Source organism: Carcharodon carcharias, chromosome 8 (genome assembly GCF_017639515.1).
Source record: "Carcharodon carcharias isolate sCarCar2 chromosome 8, sCarCar2.pri, whole genome shotgun sequence".
Lineage (NCBI taxonomy): Eukaryota > Metazoa > Chordata > Chondrichthyes > Lamniformes > Lamnidae > Carcharodon > Carcharodon carcharias.
In genome coordinates, this window is record NC_054474.1 from 161333648 (window position 1) to 161356091 (window position 22444).

Here is a 22444-nt window from a genome sequence, read left to right on the forward strand (position 1 = left end):
AGTGTAATATTTTCAGAAAGGATGAGCAAATACACTAAATAAGGAGAAATAGTAAGTACTTGTAGTGCAGATGGGAGCAGGAAATTGCAAAGGGAAGTAGACAGATTAAGTGAATGGGCAAAACAATCAATAAGGCAAATAGAATGGTGGCCTTTATCTCAAGGAACCTGGAAGACAAAGGGGTGGAAGTTATGTTACAGTTATATAAATCACTGGTTAGACTCCATTTAGTGTACTGCATTTATTTCTGGGCACCTCGCCTCAGGAAGGATATATTAGCTTTGGAGGGGGTGCAGAGCAGGTGATAACAGATCTTAGAGAGTTAAATTGTGAGGATAGGTTGCACAAACTTGGCTTGTATCCTCGAGTTTAGAAAGTTAAGGGGTGATCTGATTGAGCTGTCTAAAATATTAAAAGAATTCAGTCCAGTCAATACAAAGGCCAGAATTTTCCAGTCCTACCTATGGCAGGAATTGTTGCGGGCGGGATGGAAAATTTGAAGCACCAGCAAAAGGTCCGTTGACTTTAGGTGGGAATTTCGCCACGGGACCAGAAAGTCCTGACCAAAGAAACTGTTTCCTCTGATGGTGGAATCAAAAATAAGGGGATGTAATTTTAAATCAAGAAGCATTTTTTCATACAGAGATTGATAGGAACCTCTCCCTGTGGAAATGGCATGGGATAACTGGGGATTTCTAGACTGAGATCAATAGATAGGTAAGGGTATCAAGCAATATGGAGCTAAGGTGGGTAAATGAAGTTGAGGTACAGATCAGTCATGATCTAAATAAATGGCAGAGCAGGCTGGAGGGCAAATGGCCTACTTCTCCTCCTACATTCCTCTTCGCGAAAACGTTTTGTGAATGCTGGTTAAATAGTACTACAAATATTACATCTCTGAGAGACATGCATCTTTAAATATCAGCTATATGTAAGATTTTTAACTGAAACCAATCATATCATGTATTGCTATGGAAAATTTATTGTAATACTGCACTTTCCTGTTTATGCTCCAATGGGGCAGTAGTTAACCTCAACATTCCATGTCTTGCAATTCCTGTGAACTATGTCACAGGGTCACCAGTATCTATTAAATCAAATATTGAGGTTGGAGGAATACATTCATAAAGGTTAGAAGTAGTGTCACTTAGCAGTTGCAGCAGAAAGTAAACCAGGATTAGGTGTTCTGGAGGGAATTTCTGATCCAAATCTAAGACCAAAATTGGGAGATTTCCAAGGAAACTGTTGCAACTTTCAAGTTTCAAATGATACATCTCTATTCACAGTCCTTTAGGTCTAGTGTTACACTTGTTATAGGGTTCAAACTGTAAAAGTTTATTGTGAATGAGTTAGCTCATGGACTTCTATCAGATCCAAACAAATACCTTTCACTGCTTCCTATAAAGACATGAATGAGCTGAAGGCAACCCTGCGAGATCTGGAACAACGCTACTTACTCTTCAAACAACAGCAATTCACGTTTGTTGCAGCTCTGGATCATACACGTGAGAATGCGCATGACAAGACCAAACCTGTATCTACTATTTCACAGGTAACTATATGTGTTTATTTTATCATGGCTACTCATTAAAGGGGACTCTACTTAAATCAGAGCTGTATTAACTGTAGTATAAAGCTATTGTGCTAATAATAGCTAATATACATCATCAGTGATGTCAGATCATGTCACTGAAACTCAGAGAAAGATGCAACTGGAAGGAGCCTCATGCTTACCTATCCCTGTACATAGTTGCATATAGATAATAAATGTTTGGAAGTTCCTGGATGCCTTGTTTTCAGTAGTCTCTGTTAAATACACCCTGGAGCCATTGATAATGATACTTCACTAACCAGGGCTGTTTTTTGATTATTGTTTATTTCAATTGAAAATCAATTAAAATGAATGTACTTCCACTTACAATATACATCTACAATTAAAGTCCCCAATATGGCATATTAGATGTCACCCAAATCAGTCACTCAATATGTTTATTTCACAGATGTAAAGTCAATTCATTTTAACTCTGTGTAGCTCATTGGTAGGCCCACATTTGGAATATTGTGTGTTTGGAACCCTCCTTAGAACATTGAGGGTTCAGAGAATGGTAAGGATGATTTCAGGAGGGACTGGAAGAACTGAAAAAGATGGTTGAATGAATACGATCCAGATTTGAAAAATTCTAGATAACATGGATAACGCAGATTATCTAGCATGATTATTTAATGAGAATTCTGAGTACAGAATCATAGAATCATGTACCAGAGAAGGCCTTTAGATAATTGACAAAAATATATTCAAGTTGATTTTGTGGTGGTATATATCCCTGATCAGCATAGCTATGAATGTAGAAAAAAAATCACAAATACCTCATTAACCTGTATCATATTTATTTATCTTTTATGATGGCCTTTGACGCCAAAGCAGTAGCGTACGGAAATTTTGTAATTTCTTTAAAAGGTATGTGGAATCTGTAAATGTTTTAAAGAATGTTTGAAAAGTACTTTTAAGAGTTTGCATCAATAATAAAGGGATCAATTGTAATTTTCTTGGATAATAAGAAATGGTCCATGTGACCTGGCGATTCTTTATCTAGAAATAGTACCAAAAGAAAGGAAGTTAAAAAAGAAGCAGTATGGCTGGCAGACACAAAGGGGAACTGTAGACACAAAGGAAAGCTACAAGCAGAGGAACTGAAAGCGATGAGTGTATGGATGCAGACACAAAGAGAAAGCAGACAGAGACAGAAAGAGGAACACACCAAATACTTGTGAGGAGAAGAAGCAAATCACTCTTAGAAAGAGGTCAGTTTTGCTGTTTGGTTTTAAAAAAAGAGACAGGAGTTCTTAGAGGCATTATGCGAGCTGACTAAAAGGGTCTAAAACATGGAAAACTGTGTGAATAGCTCAGAGATGCTAAAGACCTGGGTGTTTTCCCAGAAGTGGCTAAACTGTGAACCCTGGGTGTTATTTGTTGGTCAGTTGAAAAATAACTCTGGAAAGATTACACCATCAGGGCTGTGGTGATCTGAGAGAGAGGGTTTGTAGAAATGTGTCTTGCTGATGATAATAGTACACTTGAAACTCAGAGATGAAAGCTGCTGTCAGAAAGGACTGCTGACTTATTCTATGCAAATAAAGAACAATTTTTGTAGAACTGTGTGGCTACATATTGTCATACATGTTGATGGGGAATACTTGTGGTTGTGTAAGGTATATCTTTGTCATATTGACTATTTGAAATGAAATTTCCCAGTTTATATGAATGTTAATTCGTGTTTAATTCACGTTGATTCTGTTTTGGTTTAAAATATAAGTTACAAGAAGTGAAATCTTGTTGTAAGTTACAAAACGTGAAATCTTGTTGGTAATTTCTTCTTTGGGGGTCATTTGGGAAATTTGGTTATTTTGGGTTTGGTTTACTATTCCCCCAAGGTGATAATTACACTTCCTTAACTCATTGAAAGGTGGGATTGTGAGTTAATTACACCGTGGGTGTTCAATTTCCAATACAAAATAATGGTTAAAATGAGCAACCCAGCCCTCATCCCACTGCCCCCTCCTTCCCCTGCACCCAGCTTTTCCCACCATTTATTTTACCAGTTATTAGTTAATTATACATTTTGTGGCAAAGAAAAACTTTGGACTATTTATCATAATATTACTGATCATATGTGGGTGACATTAAGTTTGATTAGATAAAATTGCCCTCTCTCTGCAAGTAACAGGGCTTGCTTAAGATGTGAGCCACAGAAAAAAACTGTGCTTCTAATCCAACACAAATATATTATTGGCAGCATCGGCGGAGAAGAAAAGAGTTGACGTTTCGAGTCCTCATGACCCTTCGACAGAACTTGAGTTCGAGTCCAAGAAAGAGTTGAAATATAAGCTGGTTTAAGGTGTGTGTGTGGGGGGCCCCCACCCCCCCCCCCAACACACACACCTTAAACCAGCTTATATTTCAACTCTTTCTTGGACTCGAACTCAAGTTCTGTCGAAGGGTCATGAGGACTCGAAACGTCAACTCTTTTCTTCTCCGCCGATGCTGCCACACCTGCTGAGTTTTTCCAGGTAATTCTGTTTTTGTTTTTGTTTTGGATTTCCAGCATCTGCAGTTTTTTTGTTTTTACAAATATATTATTAGCAGTTTTATTCATGAGGGTGAATGTAATGACTGACATGGGAAGTAGGAACATGCACTTAGTTGTAGTAAGGCTGTACTCTTCTGGGATTTAAAATACATTGGATTTACTCTGTTTGCTTCACATGAGTAACATCATAGCGGGAGGGCTCCTTTGATCACTGTTCTAGTATCGCAGTGAAATGTGTTATTTTAGATCACTTTATGATATAGCTAGAAATAGTGAACGTAATATTAATGGTATTGCTAGCACAAAATGACCAAAGGAAATATTCCTCCATTTTTGGACAAGAGTTAAGGAAACTTTACTCTGTAGATGATTCATGCTGATCTGGAAGTGTTACACTTCCAGCTGTGACACCTGACTCTTCACATGCCCAAAATTCAACACATGTCGACTATTTCATATCGGACTGGAAAATGGCACAAACTTAACAATGGTGGGGTTTTCTGGAAATGATAAATAATTATTAAGTACATTGTACCTTTTCTATTATTTAATTGTTATTTTTGTATTGTGAAAATCACTACAGTGCATGGTCAAAATCTTCACTCTCAACTCTATTACCAGGCACTTTCTCTCTCTGAGAGGCATAAAAAAAATTTGGGGCTTGTGTACCTCTAGCTGGCAGGTTTCTCATGATATTGGTAGAAACCAAGGAGCAGACTGGAGGCCTAAAGCAAAGCCTGTTACTGAGTCACAGACAGTCCATAGTAAAGGAACACTGCAAGGGGAAGTAGGAAAACCATTTTGAGATTTAGAAGTTTCATTATAAACGTTTCATCTCAGATTTTCAATTATTACTGTCTAAATTTTAGAAATGATGTGGAGACAAGTTGTGAATGACTACCTTTTATCGTCATTAACCATTAGATTAACTTAGATCTTTATTTTATCTCTTCTCTGTGCAGGTTCAAAATTACCTTGACCACTACTGCAACAATTCAACTGACAGGAGAATCTTGATCATGTTCCTGGATCTTTGCAAAGATCTCAGTGAGTTTTGTAGTCAACTTGAGGATATAAATCCCAAAGCTTGCTCGCCTGATGATAGACTGGAGAAGTGCAAACTCCTTCTCAGCTGTAACAATGACATGTCCAGTATCCGAGCCAAGTAAGCCTTATAAAGTTATTTTGAAAGTAATGTACAAGGGTTGCATCAATGTTGCCACAATAGTCCACAGTTCTGCTAAAGAAAGGCTTGGCTTGGTATGGTCCAGTAGCTCAAGCAATTAAATGATTCACTTGAAACTGAAGGTCACGAGTTATAATCCAAAACTCATTTAGTGAAATTCCATTAACCTCAGTTCAGTAAAGAAAGGAAGAAGTTGCATTTATATAGCATATTCCACTTTTGAAGTGTAGTCATTGTTATAATGTAGGAAATTTGAGAATAGTAAGATCCCACAAATTTCAACATAATAATGATTAGCTAACCTGTTTTAGTGATTGTGGTGGAGGGATAAATATTGGGCAGGGCACAGGGAGAACTCCTCTGTTTTTCTTTGAAATGGCACAGTACCACATCCACCTGAGAGGGCAGGTAGAGCCTCGATTTAAAGTTTCACCTGAAAGACAGCTCAAGTGGAGCTTAAACCCTCAGCTTTCCTGATTCAGAGGCAAGAATGCTGCCACTGGGTCGCAGCTGACAGCTAAGCCCCATTGCTGTGTTTATCTAACAGATTCCTATATCGAACTTGGGTAATAGTCAAAAACTTTGGCATTATTTTAAACTTCAGAAAATTAGACCTGATAACTTTCAAATGTCAAAATCTTAGTGTTATGGATAGGAAAAAGGTAGGCAAACTGTACCTATTTCGGCTTACCACATGTCCATAAGCAGAAGGTGTTTTGAATTAATTTTTTTTTAAAAATGTATGTTTTCCCAATCCCTTGGTTTTTGTGATCCAATTTATTAACAGCTTGCAGCAAATTTGAGATAAGATGAACTCAGAAGGTTAAGTTTATTTTACATTCAAAACCCAGGGGAGGAGTGTTAGCAACTCCCCCCACATACACACAAACATGCTAAAGGGGCTGCATAGAAAAAAGGAGTTTTACAGTACAAGGACCACTGAAATGAATATTAGTTCACGTGATTTCCTGAGTGCAAAGTCAGTGTCCAATGAGGAATTCTTTCATGTAGGCATTCGTGTTCAGCTGTCTGAAGATCGAAGTTGTAGTATTTGCTTTTCAGTTGGTGCTAATGCTGCAAGATGGAATAGGTGTACAGAGACTGGGTCGGTTCTATAGGTGATGGTAGGTAATCTTCCAGCAGAGACAGGTTTTGAGATACAGGCTGTTGTTCTGCCTGGAGAGGTCTGCTTCTTGGTGGTTCTCCAGCTGGATGTTACAGCAGACTTGTCTATTTCTCAGTTCTCAAAGGCATATAGAGATTTCAAAATGGTCACTCGAGTCATGTGACTTTCTTTCTCCACAATGACTTCAAAAGGGATTTTATCCAGTGTCTAGAATTGGCTTTGAATTCAGGACTGATAATGTCCCAGTCATTAATTGTTGAAAGAGTTACCATCCAAATTGAGGGTCTGGTGTTGGCAGCTATTGTCCAGGCTGAGACACTGACTCTGCTGGCAAGGTGAGCTTATCAGATACAAATGATGTCTCTTTGATTCCCTTTTGAAATGGGTCTGGACAGTTCTATGAGTCTGTTAGCAGTTTTGTAGGCATAATGAGTTTTAGATGTGATCGAGTCTCCTGGTTTTGTGATTACAAGGGGTCTGTACAATGAGGTGCAAGATTCCGCAGCTGAGAAAATAATTCTTTTGCTCTTGTAACTCCTGGGGGTAGCTCCCAGACAAAGGACGAACCGTGTAGTCATGTGACTTGTAGTAGCCATCTTTTTTTGGCTCAGCAGAAAATCCATTTTTAAAAATAGCAATAAGGATAAAGTTTTGAACCTATGGGTTTCTTCTCCTGTTGTAGGAACCTAACATTACTAATAGTTTATACATGCCCAACCAAAAACATACTTTGTGAATCCATTTTGACTGCTGTTCTGAACCTAAGTCCAATATTTTCATCTACTGTTTTTCTCTCTTGGTCCTTCTTAGGACCTTCACTGCTGTCTCCTGCACTTCCAGTCACTCAGTTGTATGACCTTTCATTTCTCCTTCTTACAGAACATAAAAAACATCAGAAACAGAAACAAGAGAAGACCATACAACCTGTCAAGCCTGCCCTGCCATTCAATACGATCTTTGGCTTCAACTCCATTTTCCTGCCCAGTCTCCATTTACCTTGATTTCAAGAGAATCCAGAAATCTGTCCATCTTAGCCTTAAATATAATCAATGATGGCTCATCCACAATCCTCTGGGGTAGACAATTCCAAAGATTCTCAATGATTTGAGTGAAGAAATTTCTCTACATCTCAGTCCTAAATGATCACCCCTTAAGGCCCCTTCTTATAGATTCCCCAGCCAGGGGAAACAGCCTTTCAGTATCTATCCTGTTAAGCCTCTTCATAATCTCAAATGTTTCAATGAGATTACTTCTCATTCTTCTAATAACCATAACCATCTTCCTTTGTGATAGGTGTGACTCCAACCAGCATAGAGTTTTCCTCCTGATTCCCATTGACTCCAGTTTTGCTAGGGACCTGAGATGCCACACTCAGTTAAATGTTGCCTTGATGTTAAGGGAAGTCACTCTCACATCACCTTAGGAGTTCAGTTCTTTTCTCAATGTTTGAACCAAGGTTGTAATGAGGTCAGGAGCTGAGTGGCCCTAGCAGAACCCAAACTGGGCATCAGTGAGCAGGTTATTACTAAGCAAGTGCCACCTGATAGCAATTTTGATGACCTCTTTCATTACTTTACTGATGATCAAGAGTAGACTGATGTGGCAGTAATTGGCCGGTTTGGATTTGTTTTGCTTTTAGCGTACAGGACATGCCTGGGCAATTTTTCACATTGCTGGGTAGATGCCAGTGTTGTAGCTGTACTGGAACAGTTTGGCTAGGGGCATGACAAGTTCTGGAGCACAAGTCTTCAGTACTATAGCCGGAATATTGACAGGGCCCATAGCCTTTGCAGTATCCTGTGCCTTCAGCCCTTTCTTGATATCACATGGAGTGAATCAATTTTGCTGAAGACTGGCATCAGTGATGCTAGGTACCTCCGGAGGAGGCCAAGATACATCATCTACTCAGCACCTCAGGTTGAAGATTGTTGCCTTATCTTTTGCACTGATGTGCTGGGTTCCTCCATCATTGAGAATAGGGATATGAGTGGAGCCTACTCATCCTGTGAGTTGTTTAATTGTCCACCACCATTCACAACTGGACGTGGCAGGATCACAGAGCTTGGATCTGATTCGCTGGTTGTGGAATCACTTAGCTCTGTCAATCACTTACTGCTTATGCTGTTTGGCATGCAAGCAGTCCTGTGCTGTAGCTTCACCAAGTTGATGCCTTATTTCCTGGCATGCCCTCCTGCACTCTTCATTGAACCAGGGTTGATCCTCTACCCCACTTGGTAGAGTGGGGGATATGCCAGGCCATGAGGTTACAGATTGAGTTTAAGTACAATTCTGCTGCCGCTGATGGCCCACAGTGTCTCATGGTTGCCCAGTCTTGAATTGCTAGATCTGTTCGAAATCTATCCTATTTAGCACAGTGGTTGTGCCACATAACACAATGGAGGGTATCCTCTGTGAAGATGCAACTTTGTCTCCACAAGTACTGTGCTGTGGTCACAATCTCTTATGAGTGATTGGTGCCTTTATTATTGCCATTAGACACACATGATATGGTGTCAGTGGTGAATGTCGTGCATGTTATAACAGTGAATGTCATGTTACAAACGTGTTGTAGGTTTGTTTATTAATTCTAGGCACATGTGAACAGATATACATGGACAGAAAGCTTGAAGACATCAGAGCTGAAGAGCAGCGTGTGTGTACTCTGCTCCAGGCCGAAGTAAGACTGAGGCTGGATCACATGACATACTTCTCTTAAAGTGATGTCATGCTTCAATCTCTTAAAGGCCTATTACAACACTTGCCACCCACAACCTGATAGTGCATTGTTGTATTTGTATCTTGGCTTTGATTGAAACTTAGCTTATGGGTGACAGCACCTTTCTCCTCACTGAAACAGTCCTAGCCGGCTATATTTTCCACCCCATTCCCCCCTTAAACTGTAGGATTGCATGTAACTCTTATCTGTTCTGGTACTTTCTTCTCTTTACAGAATCTCATCCTGTTCCATATCTCTCACTTCTTTGAAATCCTTGGCCTTTCTTTTCTCTCAGCTTCTGCACTGAGCGATTACTCATCCTTAGTGATTTCAATCTCCAATTAAGTCCCCATTCTCCTCTCTCCCTCGACCTCACTGCCTTCCTGCCCACCTACTACCACCTTCAGTAAAATGCCAGCCTTCACCCTACCTCAGCCCATCAACTACTGAAATCCTCATACATGCTTTTGTCACCTTCAGCTTTGACTATTCCAATGTATTGGCTCATTTCCACGTGACTTGGTAAAGCAAACACATGTACTGTTAACGCTTGACGATAGCCACATTTCTAGTTATTGCACTAAGGGAATCGTACTGACACATATTGGAATTTTTTATTTGCTGAACAAGATCAAACTAAAGCATCTTGCAATATGCAGGAACAAGCTGATAATTCTTTTCACCTAATGGAGTTATACTGCTGAGAAGAACATTAATTGGAAGCCAAAGCTGTTGAGAGAAACTGAGTCCAAAAGAAAAATGTTAATTTAGCCATTCAAAAGCATAGAACAATTTTATAGATAAGTTTAAATCATGTATTGGGAAGAACATCATTTTTAATGTTTTTTATTATATTGTAAACCTTAGCTTGTGTTCTGGGTATTTGCCTAAGAGGAAGAAAAATAGTAGGCAAATGTCTATTGAGTTTTTAAAAAATGTTCAGGAGGTATGGGTGTCGCTGGCCAGGCCAGCATTTATTGCACATCCCTAATTGTCCTTAAGAAGGTGGTGGTGAGCCGGCATCTTGAACTGTGTTATAGGTACAGCCACAGTGCTAGGAAGGGAATTCCAAGATTTTGACCCTGTGACAGTGAAGGAACAGCTATATAGTTCCAAATCAGGATGGTATGTGACTTGGAGGGCAACTTGTAGGTGGTGGTGTTCCCATGCATCTGCTGCCCTTGTCCTTCTTGTTGTTAGTTTTTGCAGGTTTGAAAGGTGCTGTTGAAGGACCCTTGGTGAGGTGCTGCAGTGCATCTCGTAGATGGTCCACACTGCTGCCACTGCGCATCAGTGGTGGAGGGAGTGAATGTTGAAGGTGCAGCGGGGATGCCAATCAAGCAGGCTGCTTTGTCTTGAATAGTGTTGAGCTTCTTGAGTGTTTTTGGAGCTGCACTCATCCAGGCATTCCATCACATTCCTGACTTGTGCCTTTTGGATAGTGGACAGGCTTTGGGAGTCAGGAGTGAGTTATCCTCTGCAGAATTCCCAGCCTCTGACCTGCTCTTGTAGCCAGTATTTATATGGCTGGTCCAGTTCAGTTTCTGGTCAATGGTAACCCCCAGGATGTTGATAGTTCTGAGTTGCTGCAGCCGACAGGTTTTTGGAAATGTGAGCGACTTCATTGGTTCAGATTCTGCTTTTTAAATACATTTCACTCACAGCTCATAGTTGAATTGAAATATAAGCCAATCAGATGAAAGAGTAGCACAAAAGTTTGCATATATATATGTGCCACCTGAAGTGCGACAGGGACAGCAGTATGTTGATTGATTATACTATAGATCATGAGATGTGGAACTGACATTCTGCCTTCACAGCTCTTACAAGTGATGTTACCGTTCACACTGGTCTATAAATATATCACTTCAAACTGATGATACCGAAGCATTCGAAAGAGTCATAATCTCCAGTTTTTGTTGAAGTGATTCATAGATGAAGGTGTTATCTACATTGACAGCCACATGTATTGAATGTTCTTTCTTCTACCTTTGCCAACTTGTGCCAGATGACTTTTCTGCAGGAATTCTTTTATTCTACTGTTAACACTTTGCTTGCTTCAAAATTTGTGCTTTACAACAAATTTCTAAACTTTGTAATGTTCAGCTAAATTTTCCCAGGATGAGTATTATGCCCTTTAGATGTTTGCTTAAAGTTTTTTTTATTCATTCATGAGGTGTGGGCGTCGCTGGCTAGGCCAGCATATTTTGCCCATTCCTAATTGCTCTGAGAGGGTGATGAGCTGCCTTCTGGAACTGCTGCAGTCCATGTGGTGTAGGTACACACACGGTGCTGTTAGGGAGGGAGTTCCAGGATTTTGACCCAGCGACAGTGAAGGAACGGCCATATATTTCCAAGTCAGGATGGTGAGTGGCTTGGAGGGGAACTTCCAGGTGGTGCTGTTCCCACGTGTCTGCTGCCCTTGTCCTTCTAAATGGTAGAGGTCATGGATTTGGAAGGTGCTGTCTAAAGAGGCTTAGTGAATTCCTGCAGTGCATCTTATAGATGGTACACACTGCTGTCACTGTGCGTCAATGGTGGAGGGAGTGAATGTTTGTGCATGGGATGCCAATCAAGCAGGCTGCTTTGTCCTGGATGGCATCAAGCTTCTTGAGCGTTGTTGGAGCTGCACACCCAGGCAAGTGGGGAATATTCCATCACGCTCCTGACCTGTGCCTTGTAGGTGCTGGACAGACTTTAGGGAATCAGGAGGTGAGTTACACATTGCAGGATTCCTAGCCTCCTGACTTGTTCTTGTAGCCACTGTATTTATATGGCTAGTCCAGTTCAGTTTCTGGTCAATGCTCACCCCTAGGATGCTGATAGTGGGGGATTCAGCGAAGGTAATGCCATTGAATGTCAAGGAGAGATGGTTAGATTCTCTCTTGTTGGAGATGGTCATTGCCTGGCACTTGTGTGGCGTGAATGTTACTTGTCACTTGTCAGCCCAAGCCTGGATATTGTCCAGGTCTTGCTGCATTTAGACATGGACTTTGGAAAATTTCATTCTCTGCTGACCTCTTCACTGCCACAGCACATGCTACAGAATATATAGAATATAGAATATGACTATGAGATGCCATTGATCTGGCAAGTAAAACACATCTCCAGGCCACTTGATGCTAGTCATGTTGGCCCACTTTGGCACTATAATGTTTCTCACTTTGTGTTTTCCTGCCACTTAATTTTCATGAGAGATTATAAATGCCCTTGATGTTACTTGCTGCTTCGCACGCTGATGGTGAAGAATTAAGGTTTTGCAACCATTTGAAAACGTCGTTGGCAAATTAGCATTTGTACCCAAAACTTTGACTTTTCTTCTTAGCTTCACTTTATTAGTTTCAATATGGCCTGTGGTCATTGATCTTTGCAATGTGGTTGTTGATTTCCTGATCGTACTGTGCATCATTACCTAGGTATGTAATACTATCTACAGCATTTAGCTTTGTTGCCCCATCGCAATCTTGGGTTTGTTATAACATTGATGGGACGTCGTCTATGCATAATTTAAGTTATTTTTAAGGGGATGCTCAGCCCAAAACGAAAGGCTAGCCAAACAAAGCAATTGATAATATGCTGTAGATTAATTTCCAAATGTATAAATATAGAGCAGTCTTTGGCAAACAAAATTTTGCCATTGCACCTCATTTCAGCTAGTGTTGAAAATCCTGCCATCTGCCCAAACATAAATATAAAAGTCCTTCAAATCCCTTAGAGCACCATCCAGCATAGCTGTGAAAAGCTCCGGGAAAGTACAAAACATTGCTTGACACCATTTGCTGTTTAAAAAAAGAAAGATTTGCATTTATATTGGCATCCAATTATGCCTTTACAAACATTTCAAAGCATTTCACATTTGAACTATATCAAAGTCCTGTGGCTGTTAATGTAGGCAAATAATTAATCATTATGCACGCAGCTGATCCTACTAAAGGCAATGAGATGAGTGACTCTTCTATCTTTTATGGTGTTGGCTGAGGCATGAATAGACAGCATATCTGGAGAGCTCCATACGCTTCTTTGAATAGTGCCAGGAGATATTCAGCATCTACCTAAACTATATTATTAGGCACCTCAGTTTATCAGATGAGATGAGAGTCCCTGCTCTTGACACCAAAGCAGCACTTGAGTGTGGCATCTAGGAGCCCTAGCAAAATTGAAGTCAATGGGAATCAGGAGGAAAACTTTCCACTGGTTGGAGTCATTCATAGCATAAAGGAAGATGGATGTGGGTGTTGGAAGCCAATCATCTCAGCCCCAGGATATTGCTGCAGGAATTCCTCGGGGAAACATCCTAGGTCCAGCTGCCTCAGCAGCTTTATCAATTACCATCATACAGACAGAAGTGGGGATGTTCACTGATGATTGCAGTATTTAGTATCATTCAGAACTTCTCAGATAGTGAAGTAGCAAGACCTGGACTACATTCTGTTTTGGGCTGTCAAGTGGTAAGTGACATCATTCCACACAAATGCCAGGCGATAATCATCTCCAACAAGAAAGAATCTAACCACCTACCATGACATTTAACATCATTACTGAATCCCCTACCATTAACATCAAGGGTTACCATTGACCAGAAACTTAATTGAAACAGCTATATAAATACTTTGGCTACAAGAGCAGGTCAGAGGCTGAGAATCCTGTGGCGAGTAACTTACCTCCTGATTCCTCAAAGCCTTTCCACCTTCGACAAGGCAGCCAAGTCAAGAATACAATGGAATACTCTCCACTTGTCTGGATGAGTGTAGCTCTGATGAAAGGTCATTGGCCTGAAATGTTAACTCTCTTTCTCTGTTCATAGGTGTTGCCTGACCTGCTGAGTATTTCCAGCACATTTTTTTTATTTTAGCATCCAACCCAAACCAATCCAGTTCTTCCACCAACCTTCTGAAAGCTTTCAAACACTCCTACCTCATGAGTTTTTCTCTGATGAATTATATTTTGATGGTGAACATGAATGCAAAAAAATCCCTCCATACTTCACATCTTGTATGTTCTGGATTTAACTAATTGTCCTTCTCTTCATACTGAAATGTTGATATTCCACTCATGTTGAATCTCATTATCTGGCCTCTGAGCTTACTTGTCTATTCCAGGTTTACCTATTCCTAATACCAGTGAGGTCCTTCCTTAAATATTAAGATCTGGCTCTGATGACCACGCTCCATCTGCCCATTCAATTCTGGCCTAAGTGAGGAAGTTACTGTGACTTTCCCCGTTAGTGGGAAGCAGCCCAAACAGGTGCAATTTTTCATCTATATACCTTTGTGTTACTTTCTTTATGAGGCAGGAGGAGCAGGAATACAACCCTGCGCTCCAGTGAACGGTTAAGCCTCCCTACCTTGTATACCCTCAACCCCCCCTCTTCCGTCTAACAAGATTCTCCTGAAAATCATCTCCCTCCCTCACATAACTTAACTTGTTGCCCACATCCGTCCCTTTGGTGTCAGCAACGGTCTTCTGTCACTTCAAATTCTGCTCCTGCTCCGTCATTGCTTCCTGCCTGTTTCTGGGGTGGGGGTGGCTGACTGGCAGCATATTGATAAAGCCAAGAACTTTGAATTGCCCAGGCCTCACACTGCCAATGTTAGGCATGGAGGGGGCCTCCACTCAATTCCCACTTCAGCTAAAATCAGGGCTACACTCTCTGGAACTCCCTGCAGATAATTTCTGTTTAATTTTTATTAAAACCAATGCTTGAATTAGACACAATTATTAAACAAAGCAGTAGCTTTAACATCAGGGAAAAGTGTAAATGAATAATTCACACCTGTGAAATAATGCCTAAACTTTATGTGCATACCGCTTGCCAATAATAACTAGAACGTCTTGCCCCTACACACACACATCTGAAATAAGTAAAATTACTAACGTTGAAATTGTATCTTGTTCCTTCACTCAAAATATGAAGAGTTCCAAACAGTGCCAGGTGGCAGGCGTGAGATATGACTTCATGCTTTTGCAATGCTTGTACCTACACCACACAACTGCAGCGGTTCAAGAAGGCAGCTCACCACCTTCGCGAGGGCAATTAGGGATGGGCAATAAATGCTGGCCTAGCCAGCGACGCCCACATCCCATGAAGAAATTTTTTAAAATCGGAGGTGTTTCATTATAACCTTCATTGATGCACACTATCTCTGTATAAGCTTATTGCATTTTGTCAATATATGGTATTTTTCCGAGTCATGTAAAATGTGGGGGTGGCAAGACATGTGGCTTTGAGATCTGATTAGAGAGACAAAGGTATCCAGTTTCAAAACCTTTAAAATGTCAGCACTGACATATATTTGGAAAATTTGTTGATCTGTTACCTTGATGTATTTTCAGTCCCCCCTGCCCTCCCCTCCACACAACCCCTCTCTCAATAAATGCCCCATTTTCCAAGCCATAGCACAAAGAATGTGAATGGACCTTATTTTGAAATCTCTTGGGGCATCTTCATACCAAAACTGTGGACATTTAATCCCTGGTTATTAAAAACAGATTGCTTCTCTATGAATTTGCAGTAATAGCATCACAATCGTTAATCCTCTTGTTGTGAGCATCATCGCACATTAAGGGCACAGAGCACAGTGACAGTTGCTGTCTGTATTGTCAACCATGGTAGACAGGAAATCCAACTAAAAACAGAATAAAACACCCACATAAAAAATGAAACAGTATATATTATAAATAATAACAGCCAAGGAATCTCTCAAAATGGGGTGCAACCATCAAGCTATAACATTAGTTCACAGAAACGATGGTAATTTGACTTTTCATTTGTATGTGCATGAAATGCCAGTAGCCCATGCACCATACACAGAAAAGATGATTGCCTTATAATTGAATGATGCTTGGCAGAATATCTTTAATGTGACATAATAGTCAGCTTTCGTTGCCTTTCCCATGGCTTATTATTATATATCCAATTATTTTAGTGTCCGGTCACTGACAATTTCCTCCTACACGAATTTAGCTTCTATGCTGTCACCTAAAAATCACTTTGTTCAACACCTCAACCAACAGAGGTTTTGGTGTTATTGCAGATCGGGTTTGACATGAGGGGAAGAAAAAACCCTCAATCCAATTAATTTCATAGGACAGTCATTTTCATAACAATGGGAAGAATAGGAAAATCGTGGGCAAACAGAACATGTGGGTTTGCATAAATACAATATGGTTACAAGAATGGTTACCGTGGAGTTAACCCCTTATTTGTGAAACAGGGCTTTAGTTCAGTGGGTGCCAGTAGTGATTCTGTATTTAACTATCTCCATTGTAATTAATGCAAAATTAGAAGCTGTAACTGGCTGCTAGCCTCCTTAGGCAGCGCCTTTCAAATCCACAACCACTACCACCTAGGACAAGGGCAGCAGACACATGGGAACACCACCACCTGGAAGTTCCCCTCCAAGCCACTCACCATCCTGACTTGGAACTATATTGCTATTCATTCACTGTTCCTGGGTCAAAATCCTGGAACTCCTTTCCTAACAGCAGTGTGTGTGTACCTACACCACATAGACTGCAGTGGTTCAAGAAGGCAGCTCACCACCACCTTCTAAAGGGCAATTAAGAATGGGCAATAAATGCTGGCCCAGCCAGCAAAGCCTACAACCCTTGAATGAATTAAAAAAATATTGGCCTGAACAGACCCATAGTCTGTTTGTAACGTTCATGTAATACCAATACTATTCTCATACCCTGTGAAAGAAAAGCAGCATTGAATTTTTGAGGAAACTTTGTGCCCAATTCTGCTTTTAGTTCCTTTGCATAGCAGACAGGAGTCACAGCTTCTAATTTGGGGTAATTATATACAGTAATGGAAATCTCAGGCTAACTCTGCTACGGTAAATGTATTGTGTGGTAAGTTTTAGTGCTATCTTATTTTGATGCAGGTATCCACATGATGAAGTGAACCACCTGAGCTGTGATGAATCAAAGCACCACTATGGTGCTGTGATCAGCGTCTTGCCAGTTGCTCTAGATTTGTTAAGGGAAGGTATTGGCGTCATTGAATCAGCCCAGTATGAAGCTGCAAGAAATAACAGGTATGCTCAGTGCAACAAGAAAGAGGAACCACCAGAGAGCAAAGACAACAGCATATAAACTGTTCCAATTCAGAGGGAGGATTGTGAAAACAAACCCATGAAATGGAAAACATCCACCAAACAGAAAAGTAAATCGTTAAAGTCCAATCTACCATGGGTACCACCTGGTAAAACCAATGGTCTTTGAACCCTTGCCATACACAAACTTCCAACTCAGCACCATCATTAGAGCCATCATTAGAGCTGATAATGTTTCAGTTGTCTTCAGTAGTGGCTATTAAATAGTTGCAGCCCTTCCATCCTGGAGAAAGACAGTGGATTAGAAATAAACTGAATGAGTTATTACTGAATTTCTGCACAGCACATTTTCCAATTGTTTTTCAAAAGCAGTTTATTTTGTAATATAACTCTTTTTTTTGTCACTAACTAAAACAAAGGACTTACATTTTCTCAGGATCCCCCAAAACTTTTTCCAGCCAATGAAGTACTTCTGAAGTGTAGTCACTGTTGTAATGGGGCAAATACACCTGCCAATTTGCAACACAGCTCATGTGAGAATGACTGACTATTTTTTAGTGATGTTGGTGAGGGATAAATATTAGCCAGGACACTAAGGCTGGAATTTTACAGGCCCGCTGTGGCGGGGACGGGGTCATAAAATGCAGTGAGCCATTCTAAATTCCACTGGCTTCGGCGGAAACGTAAAATCCCGCCCCACGGATCTTTTATGTTCAATCCAACTGGCAGACAGGGTCTTGGTTTGATGTCTCATCTGAAAGGCAGCACCTTCAACAGTGCAGCACGCCCACAGTACTACAATGGGATGTCTGCCTAAATCTTATGCTTAAGTCCCTGGATTGGAACTTGAACCTGGAACTTTCTGACTCAGATGGAAGAGTGGTCCCACAGAACCACAGCTGTTACCTAGTTCCATTCCATCGCCTTAGTGGACTGATATAGTTCTGCATTAATGCTGAACTAAGCAGATCATGTTTTTAATCCTTGAACTCTGCTCAACCAGGATACTGGTGATGGGCTAATTGCCCTCAGTCGCACCAGGCTTGGTAAAAGAAATACTAGCCAGTGTCCCTGCTTCTGTTTGCTATCCAGTGGCCCTTGATGAAAACGACACACCTGTGCACAATGGGTGAGGTCAGAATTCTACTGTCCTGGCCCCTATGTTTGAATAGCCTACAAACTCTAGAAGGCTGCTAAAACCTGTTAAGCTTTATCCTCACTTTCGATAAAGGTTGGAAGAAAATTAGGAAATGAAACTTGTTTAGAGACTTGCTAATGATATGCACTTTGTGCTTAAAATGTTATTGGTTTCTCTTCCATTCCAATCTGATAGAAATAACCAAAAACAAACACATTTTCCTTTCTTCAAATTGTATTTAATTCTTTCGGTTCAACTAAGTGGTCCAACATATGGGCAAAGTACACTTTTAGCTAACAGGGGACAACACAACTGTGATTGAGTGAGATCAAAAGTTTCTCTCCTTGAAGCTAATCTGCTTTGTATCTTACAGCAGAACTGATGAAATCAGGTGGACGTGAATGACGGTCTGCCTGGTTGGGGAGTTAGCACTATATCCCCTTCCAAATATGTTGCTTCAAAGTCATAATTGTGTATTTAGTATATATATTAAAGTTTAATTCATTCATTGGTAAATTGAAACAAAATTATTTCTGGAACAAAATAAGTGTCCATAAATGCATCATTTAGTTTTGTTCAAGCATTTCAATGTATTACTGTAGATATTGCAAGAAAATGAAAATTCTGTAGAGTATAAGTACAAATAGTGTTTAAATAGCGTCTCAAAGGTGATGTGTATTGTGTGTCACTGCAGGTCTTATCCACTTCCATTAAGAGGTGGGTCCACCAGTAGTAAGCCTGATATGTGGGAAATGAAATTGTTAGCTCACAGTTTGAAGTATGTATAGATTAAGGCGTATGATTGAAGCAAAGCCTTATTCTGCATCCTATTTATACTTTATCAGCTTTAGTACAAATACTTCATGAAAATAGTGGATTCAGCTGTAAGCTTTAAAAATAGGATTCCCAGGCTGAGTCAGGATGTGCAGGGTTCAAATCTAGGTAGTGATTGGAGGCCAGAGCTCTGGCACTGAATTCTGGTTTGATCACTAGTGGGATAGTGTCTGCCAGATGTGGATGACTACCCCTTGCCCTTCCCCTCCTCAACATATGGGTTGTGGGAGCCATAAAACTCTCTCACCATATAGAAACAGCCACTCTATCAGCAGGTATAAAGTGACTATAGTCATTCCTATTGTGGCCTAACAGATTGCTAATTAACCTGTGTACCCAACCACCACTCCACACCATACTTCAAGGGAAGAATATGAAGATAAGAAAACAACAATGGAAAAAGAGAGATGTGGCCATTAGTCCTGATATCTCTCATTTTGAGGAGAAAATTTACAAAATAACTGTGATAATTCTAGCATTAAGTCAAATATACTGTAGGTGAGATTGAATAGTTTCCAGTGAAATACTCCTTAATCTGAAAGTTATTAGTTCAGTTGCAATTTTTACTTTTGCTCTTGCTACTGTGGACAGATTTCCTGATTTAAGTTAAGGTTCCCAATCAGAATGAAGCCACAATAATCAGTTTTGCATTTACCTAGCAGGAAATGAGGCACAAAAGCAAAATACTGCAGATGGTGGAAATCTGAAATAAAAACTAAGGCCAGGATCTTACAGTCCCACCAAAGGTCAATGAACTTTTGGCTGGCCTGCCACACCCCCCGCGGTGGGTCCAGCCACGGCACCACCGGAAAATCCCAGCCTAAAACTATTGGAAAATACTCGAGAGATCAGTACATCCGTAAAGAAAAAAACAGAGTTAATGATTCAACATTAACTCTGTTTTTCTCTCTGCAGGAAATGAGGCATATTGGCTATATAAGTGACCAAGCAGTAATTAAACTGCAGAGCTGATTAGAAGTCACTGAAAGGCCGATGTCATCCTAATCAGGAAGGGGGTGTTAGTCAATGGGTCTGCACTCCGTCCTCAAAATCATCAGACCAAGAAAGAAACCTAGGAGGAAATTACAAAACCTACAAATGAAGAGAAAGGGAGACATTTCCATGAGGCAAAGGTGACAGCTAAGGAAACTATTGTACCCAACCATCATGCCAAACTGGAGGAAAACATCAGCATTTATTAGTACTTACAGAGGTGAAGAGCAAAACAGTTTCACTAATCTTCCTGGAATAGATGGCAGAAGTGATATAGGCTTCACTACCCACTGTAATAATACTCTTTGCCCATTTTGTTCTGCCTACAAGAACATTGATTCAATCAGAAATTGGAGATCAACAGCAGTTTCAGATGAGGTCAGGCATTATGCTGCTCAATAACTCTTGGCAACAGCTGTCCATTAGTTCCACTGATGGCACTGTTTTGAAGCTGACATGATAGTCTGCTCTCCATAGCTAGGCCCCCTGGAGCTAAAGAACACTCTGAGCAACACACCACATCCCCCAAGGATTGAAGCCAAATATTTCCAAGCATACTTCAACAGGCATCAGCCCAAGCTCTGGAACGCTCACAATATTATGCGGTGATGATTCACCAAGATGTGAGCACTTACCCATCACTGATGATGCTAGTGGATAAAGGGTTTGGTGCCAGGTCAGAAGCAATACAGGAATGGGGCAGTAATTGAGGAGTAGGAAGCATAGAACTCAGTGAGGTGTTCTTCAAAGTTGAAACAAAAACAGAATGTCCACGGTGCCAACAACAGCGTGCAACTGACAAGAGACAAGGAACACCCCGTCCCCTCCCCCATCACCTAACAAACGTGGTGTGTCGCACTGCCCACGGAATCCACTGCAGCACATTACAGAGGAAATTACACCTATTGGCGCGGGCATCAAGATTGGTAGGCCTAGAAAAGTTAAGGATTTCTGATCACAAGTGGTTGCATAGGTGAACACATTTTGTCACTTTATAATCTGAAAATATATTCACTTTCACTGACTAATGTGTAATGGTGTCTTTCAGCTTCATTACACGCTTCATAAATCCTCCTCCTCCTTCTCGGGGCTGCCCTGACTTCTGTAGCAGGGCTGGAGACAGCCCATGCAATGGTTGGCCCTGTTGGCTCTGATTACTTTGGCGTGGGTCCTCTGGACAGCTGAGGCTTTGGTTGTCCTCCTGTGGGCCAGCTGTTCCCTCTCCGGTGACAGAGTTTGAGGTTGAAGGAGTCACAGGCAAAGGGGACTTGGAGGGAGAGGACAGCCTTTGAGATTCCTGAGTGGATGACCCAGGGGTGTCCAGCTGCCGCTCCTCCCTTTGGTGCCCGAGGACCCCAGCCTGACTCCTTGAGGGGAAGGAGCACCTGGAGGGACGTTGAGGTGCCCCATTTCCCTCTCGCGTTGCCACCGCAGGAACTCGCCCATGGCTACTGTGATAGAGTGCTGCTCTACACTAATCTCTACATTCTGCTGGACCAGGGTCTCCATGGCATCTGCCATCCTTCTCATGGAGACCTCCCTACGTGCACATGTGGGCACCACTTCATCAGAGAGCAGGTGGACACACTCTTCCGATTCATGTACTACTGTTGAGGGTTTCCAGCAGCTCTGGGTGATGTTCCCTCACCTTCTGCTGACTCCCCATGATGAGCTGGAAGGCCGAATCCAGAGGCTCATCATCTGACTTGGACCTCACAGATGCCTCTTTCCCAGTAGTCCTCCGAGTGCCGGGGAGCTCGGCTGAACCACGGACACATGTCCTTGTGGTGCCCACCAGATTGTGAACCCAAGCCTGCTCTAGATCTAGGCCCCACAGAGGTGTGTGTTTCTGCGTTGGTGGACGGTGCGAGTAAGCGCTGTGATGGGTCTTCTGGACTGCTTATTTCCAGGTCTTCAATGGAGGAGGTGTCCTCTTCGCTAGAGGTGTTGACCTGGATGGAGCCGAGGGACTTGCTGGCCTAGGGTGTCGGTCGCTTGGCAGAGCTCCCTGTGAACCAAAGTAGAGATGATTAGTGCATGGCAGCAGAGTCAAAAGCATGAGAGAAAGCATTCACATTTGCGTTTAGAGAGGGATGATGTGGTGCAGGATCATCACGTGGGTGTTTACCACCAACCTCACTGTTGCCGCAGGCATGGTTCACGTTCTCACCAGTCAGCGTGATGGCATGCTCCTCAAATTGGGTGAAGGGCCTAATGTAGGCCACTCCCTGCATGGTTTGGGACCTCTCCCTGCAGTTGTAAGCCAGCTTCCCCTGCATGAAAACAGATGGAGAAAGTCTGAGTAG

General features: G+C 41.4%; 1 protein-coding gene across 1 annotated transcript; it reads left to right on the plus strand.

Annotated features, from left to right (window-relative positions):
• Positions 1 to 1408: 1408 nt before the first annotated feature.
• On the plus strand, positions 1409 to 17213 carry spaca9 (sperm acrosome associated 9). Its single transcript, XM_041194480.1, has 3 exons — positions 1409 to 1552; positions 5051 to 5253; positions 17003 to 17213. Exons 1-3 carry the CDS (start codon positions 1409 to 1411, stop codon positions 17211 to 17213), a joined length of 558 nt encoding a protein of 185 aa, XP_041050414.1.
• The last annotated feature ends 5231 nt before the right edge of the window (positions 17214 to 22444 follow it).

Coding starts and splice junctions, on each gene's coding strand:
- spaca9 (XM_041194480.1), top strand. CDS start 1,409: ATGAATGAGCTGAAGGCAACCCTGCGAGATCTGGAACAACGCTACTTA. Junction 1,553..5,050: donor CTGTATCTACTATTTCACAG/GTAACTATATGT, acceptor TTCTCTGTGCAG/GTTCAAAATTACCTTGACCA. Junction 5,254..17,002: donor ATGTCCAGTATCCGAGCCAA/GTAAGCCTTATA, acceptor ATTTTGATGCAG/GTATCCACATGATGAAGTGA.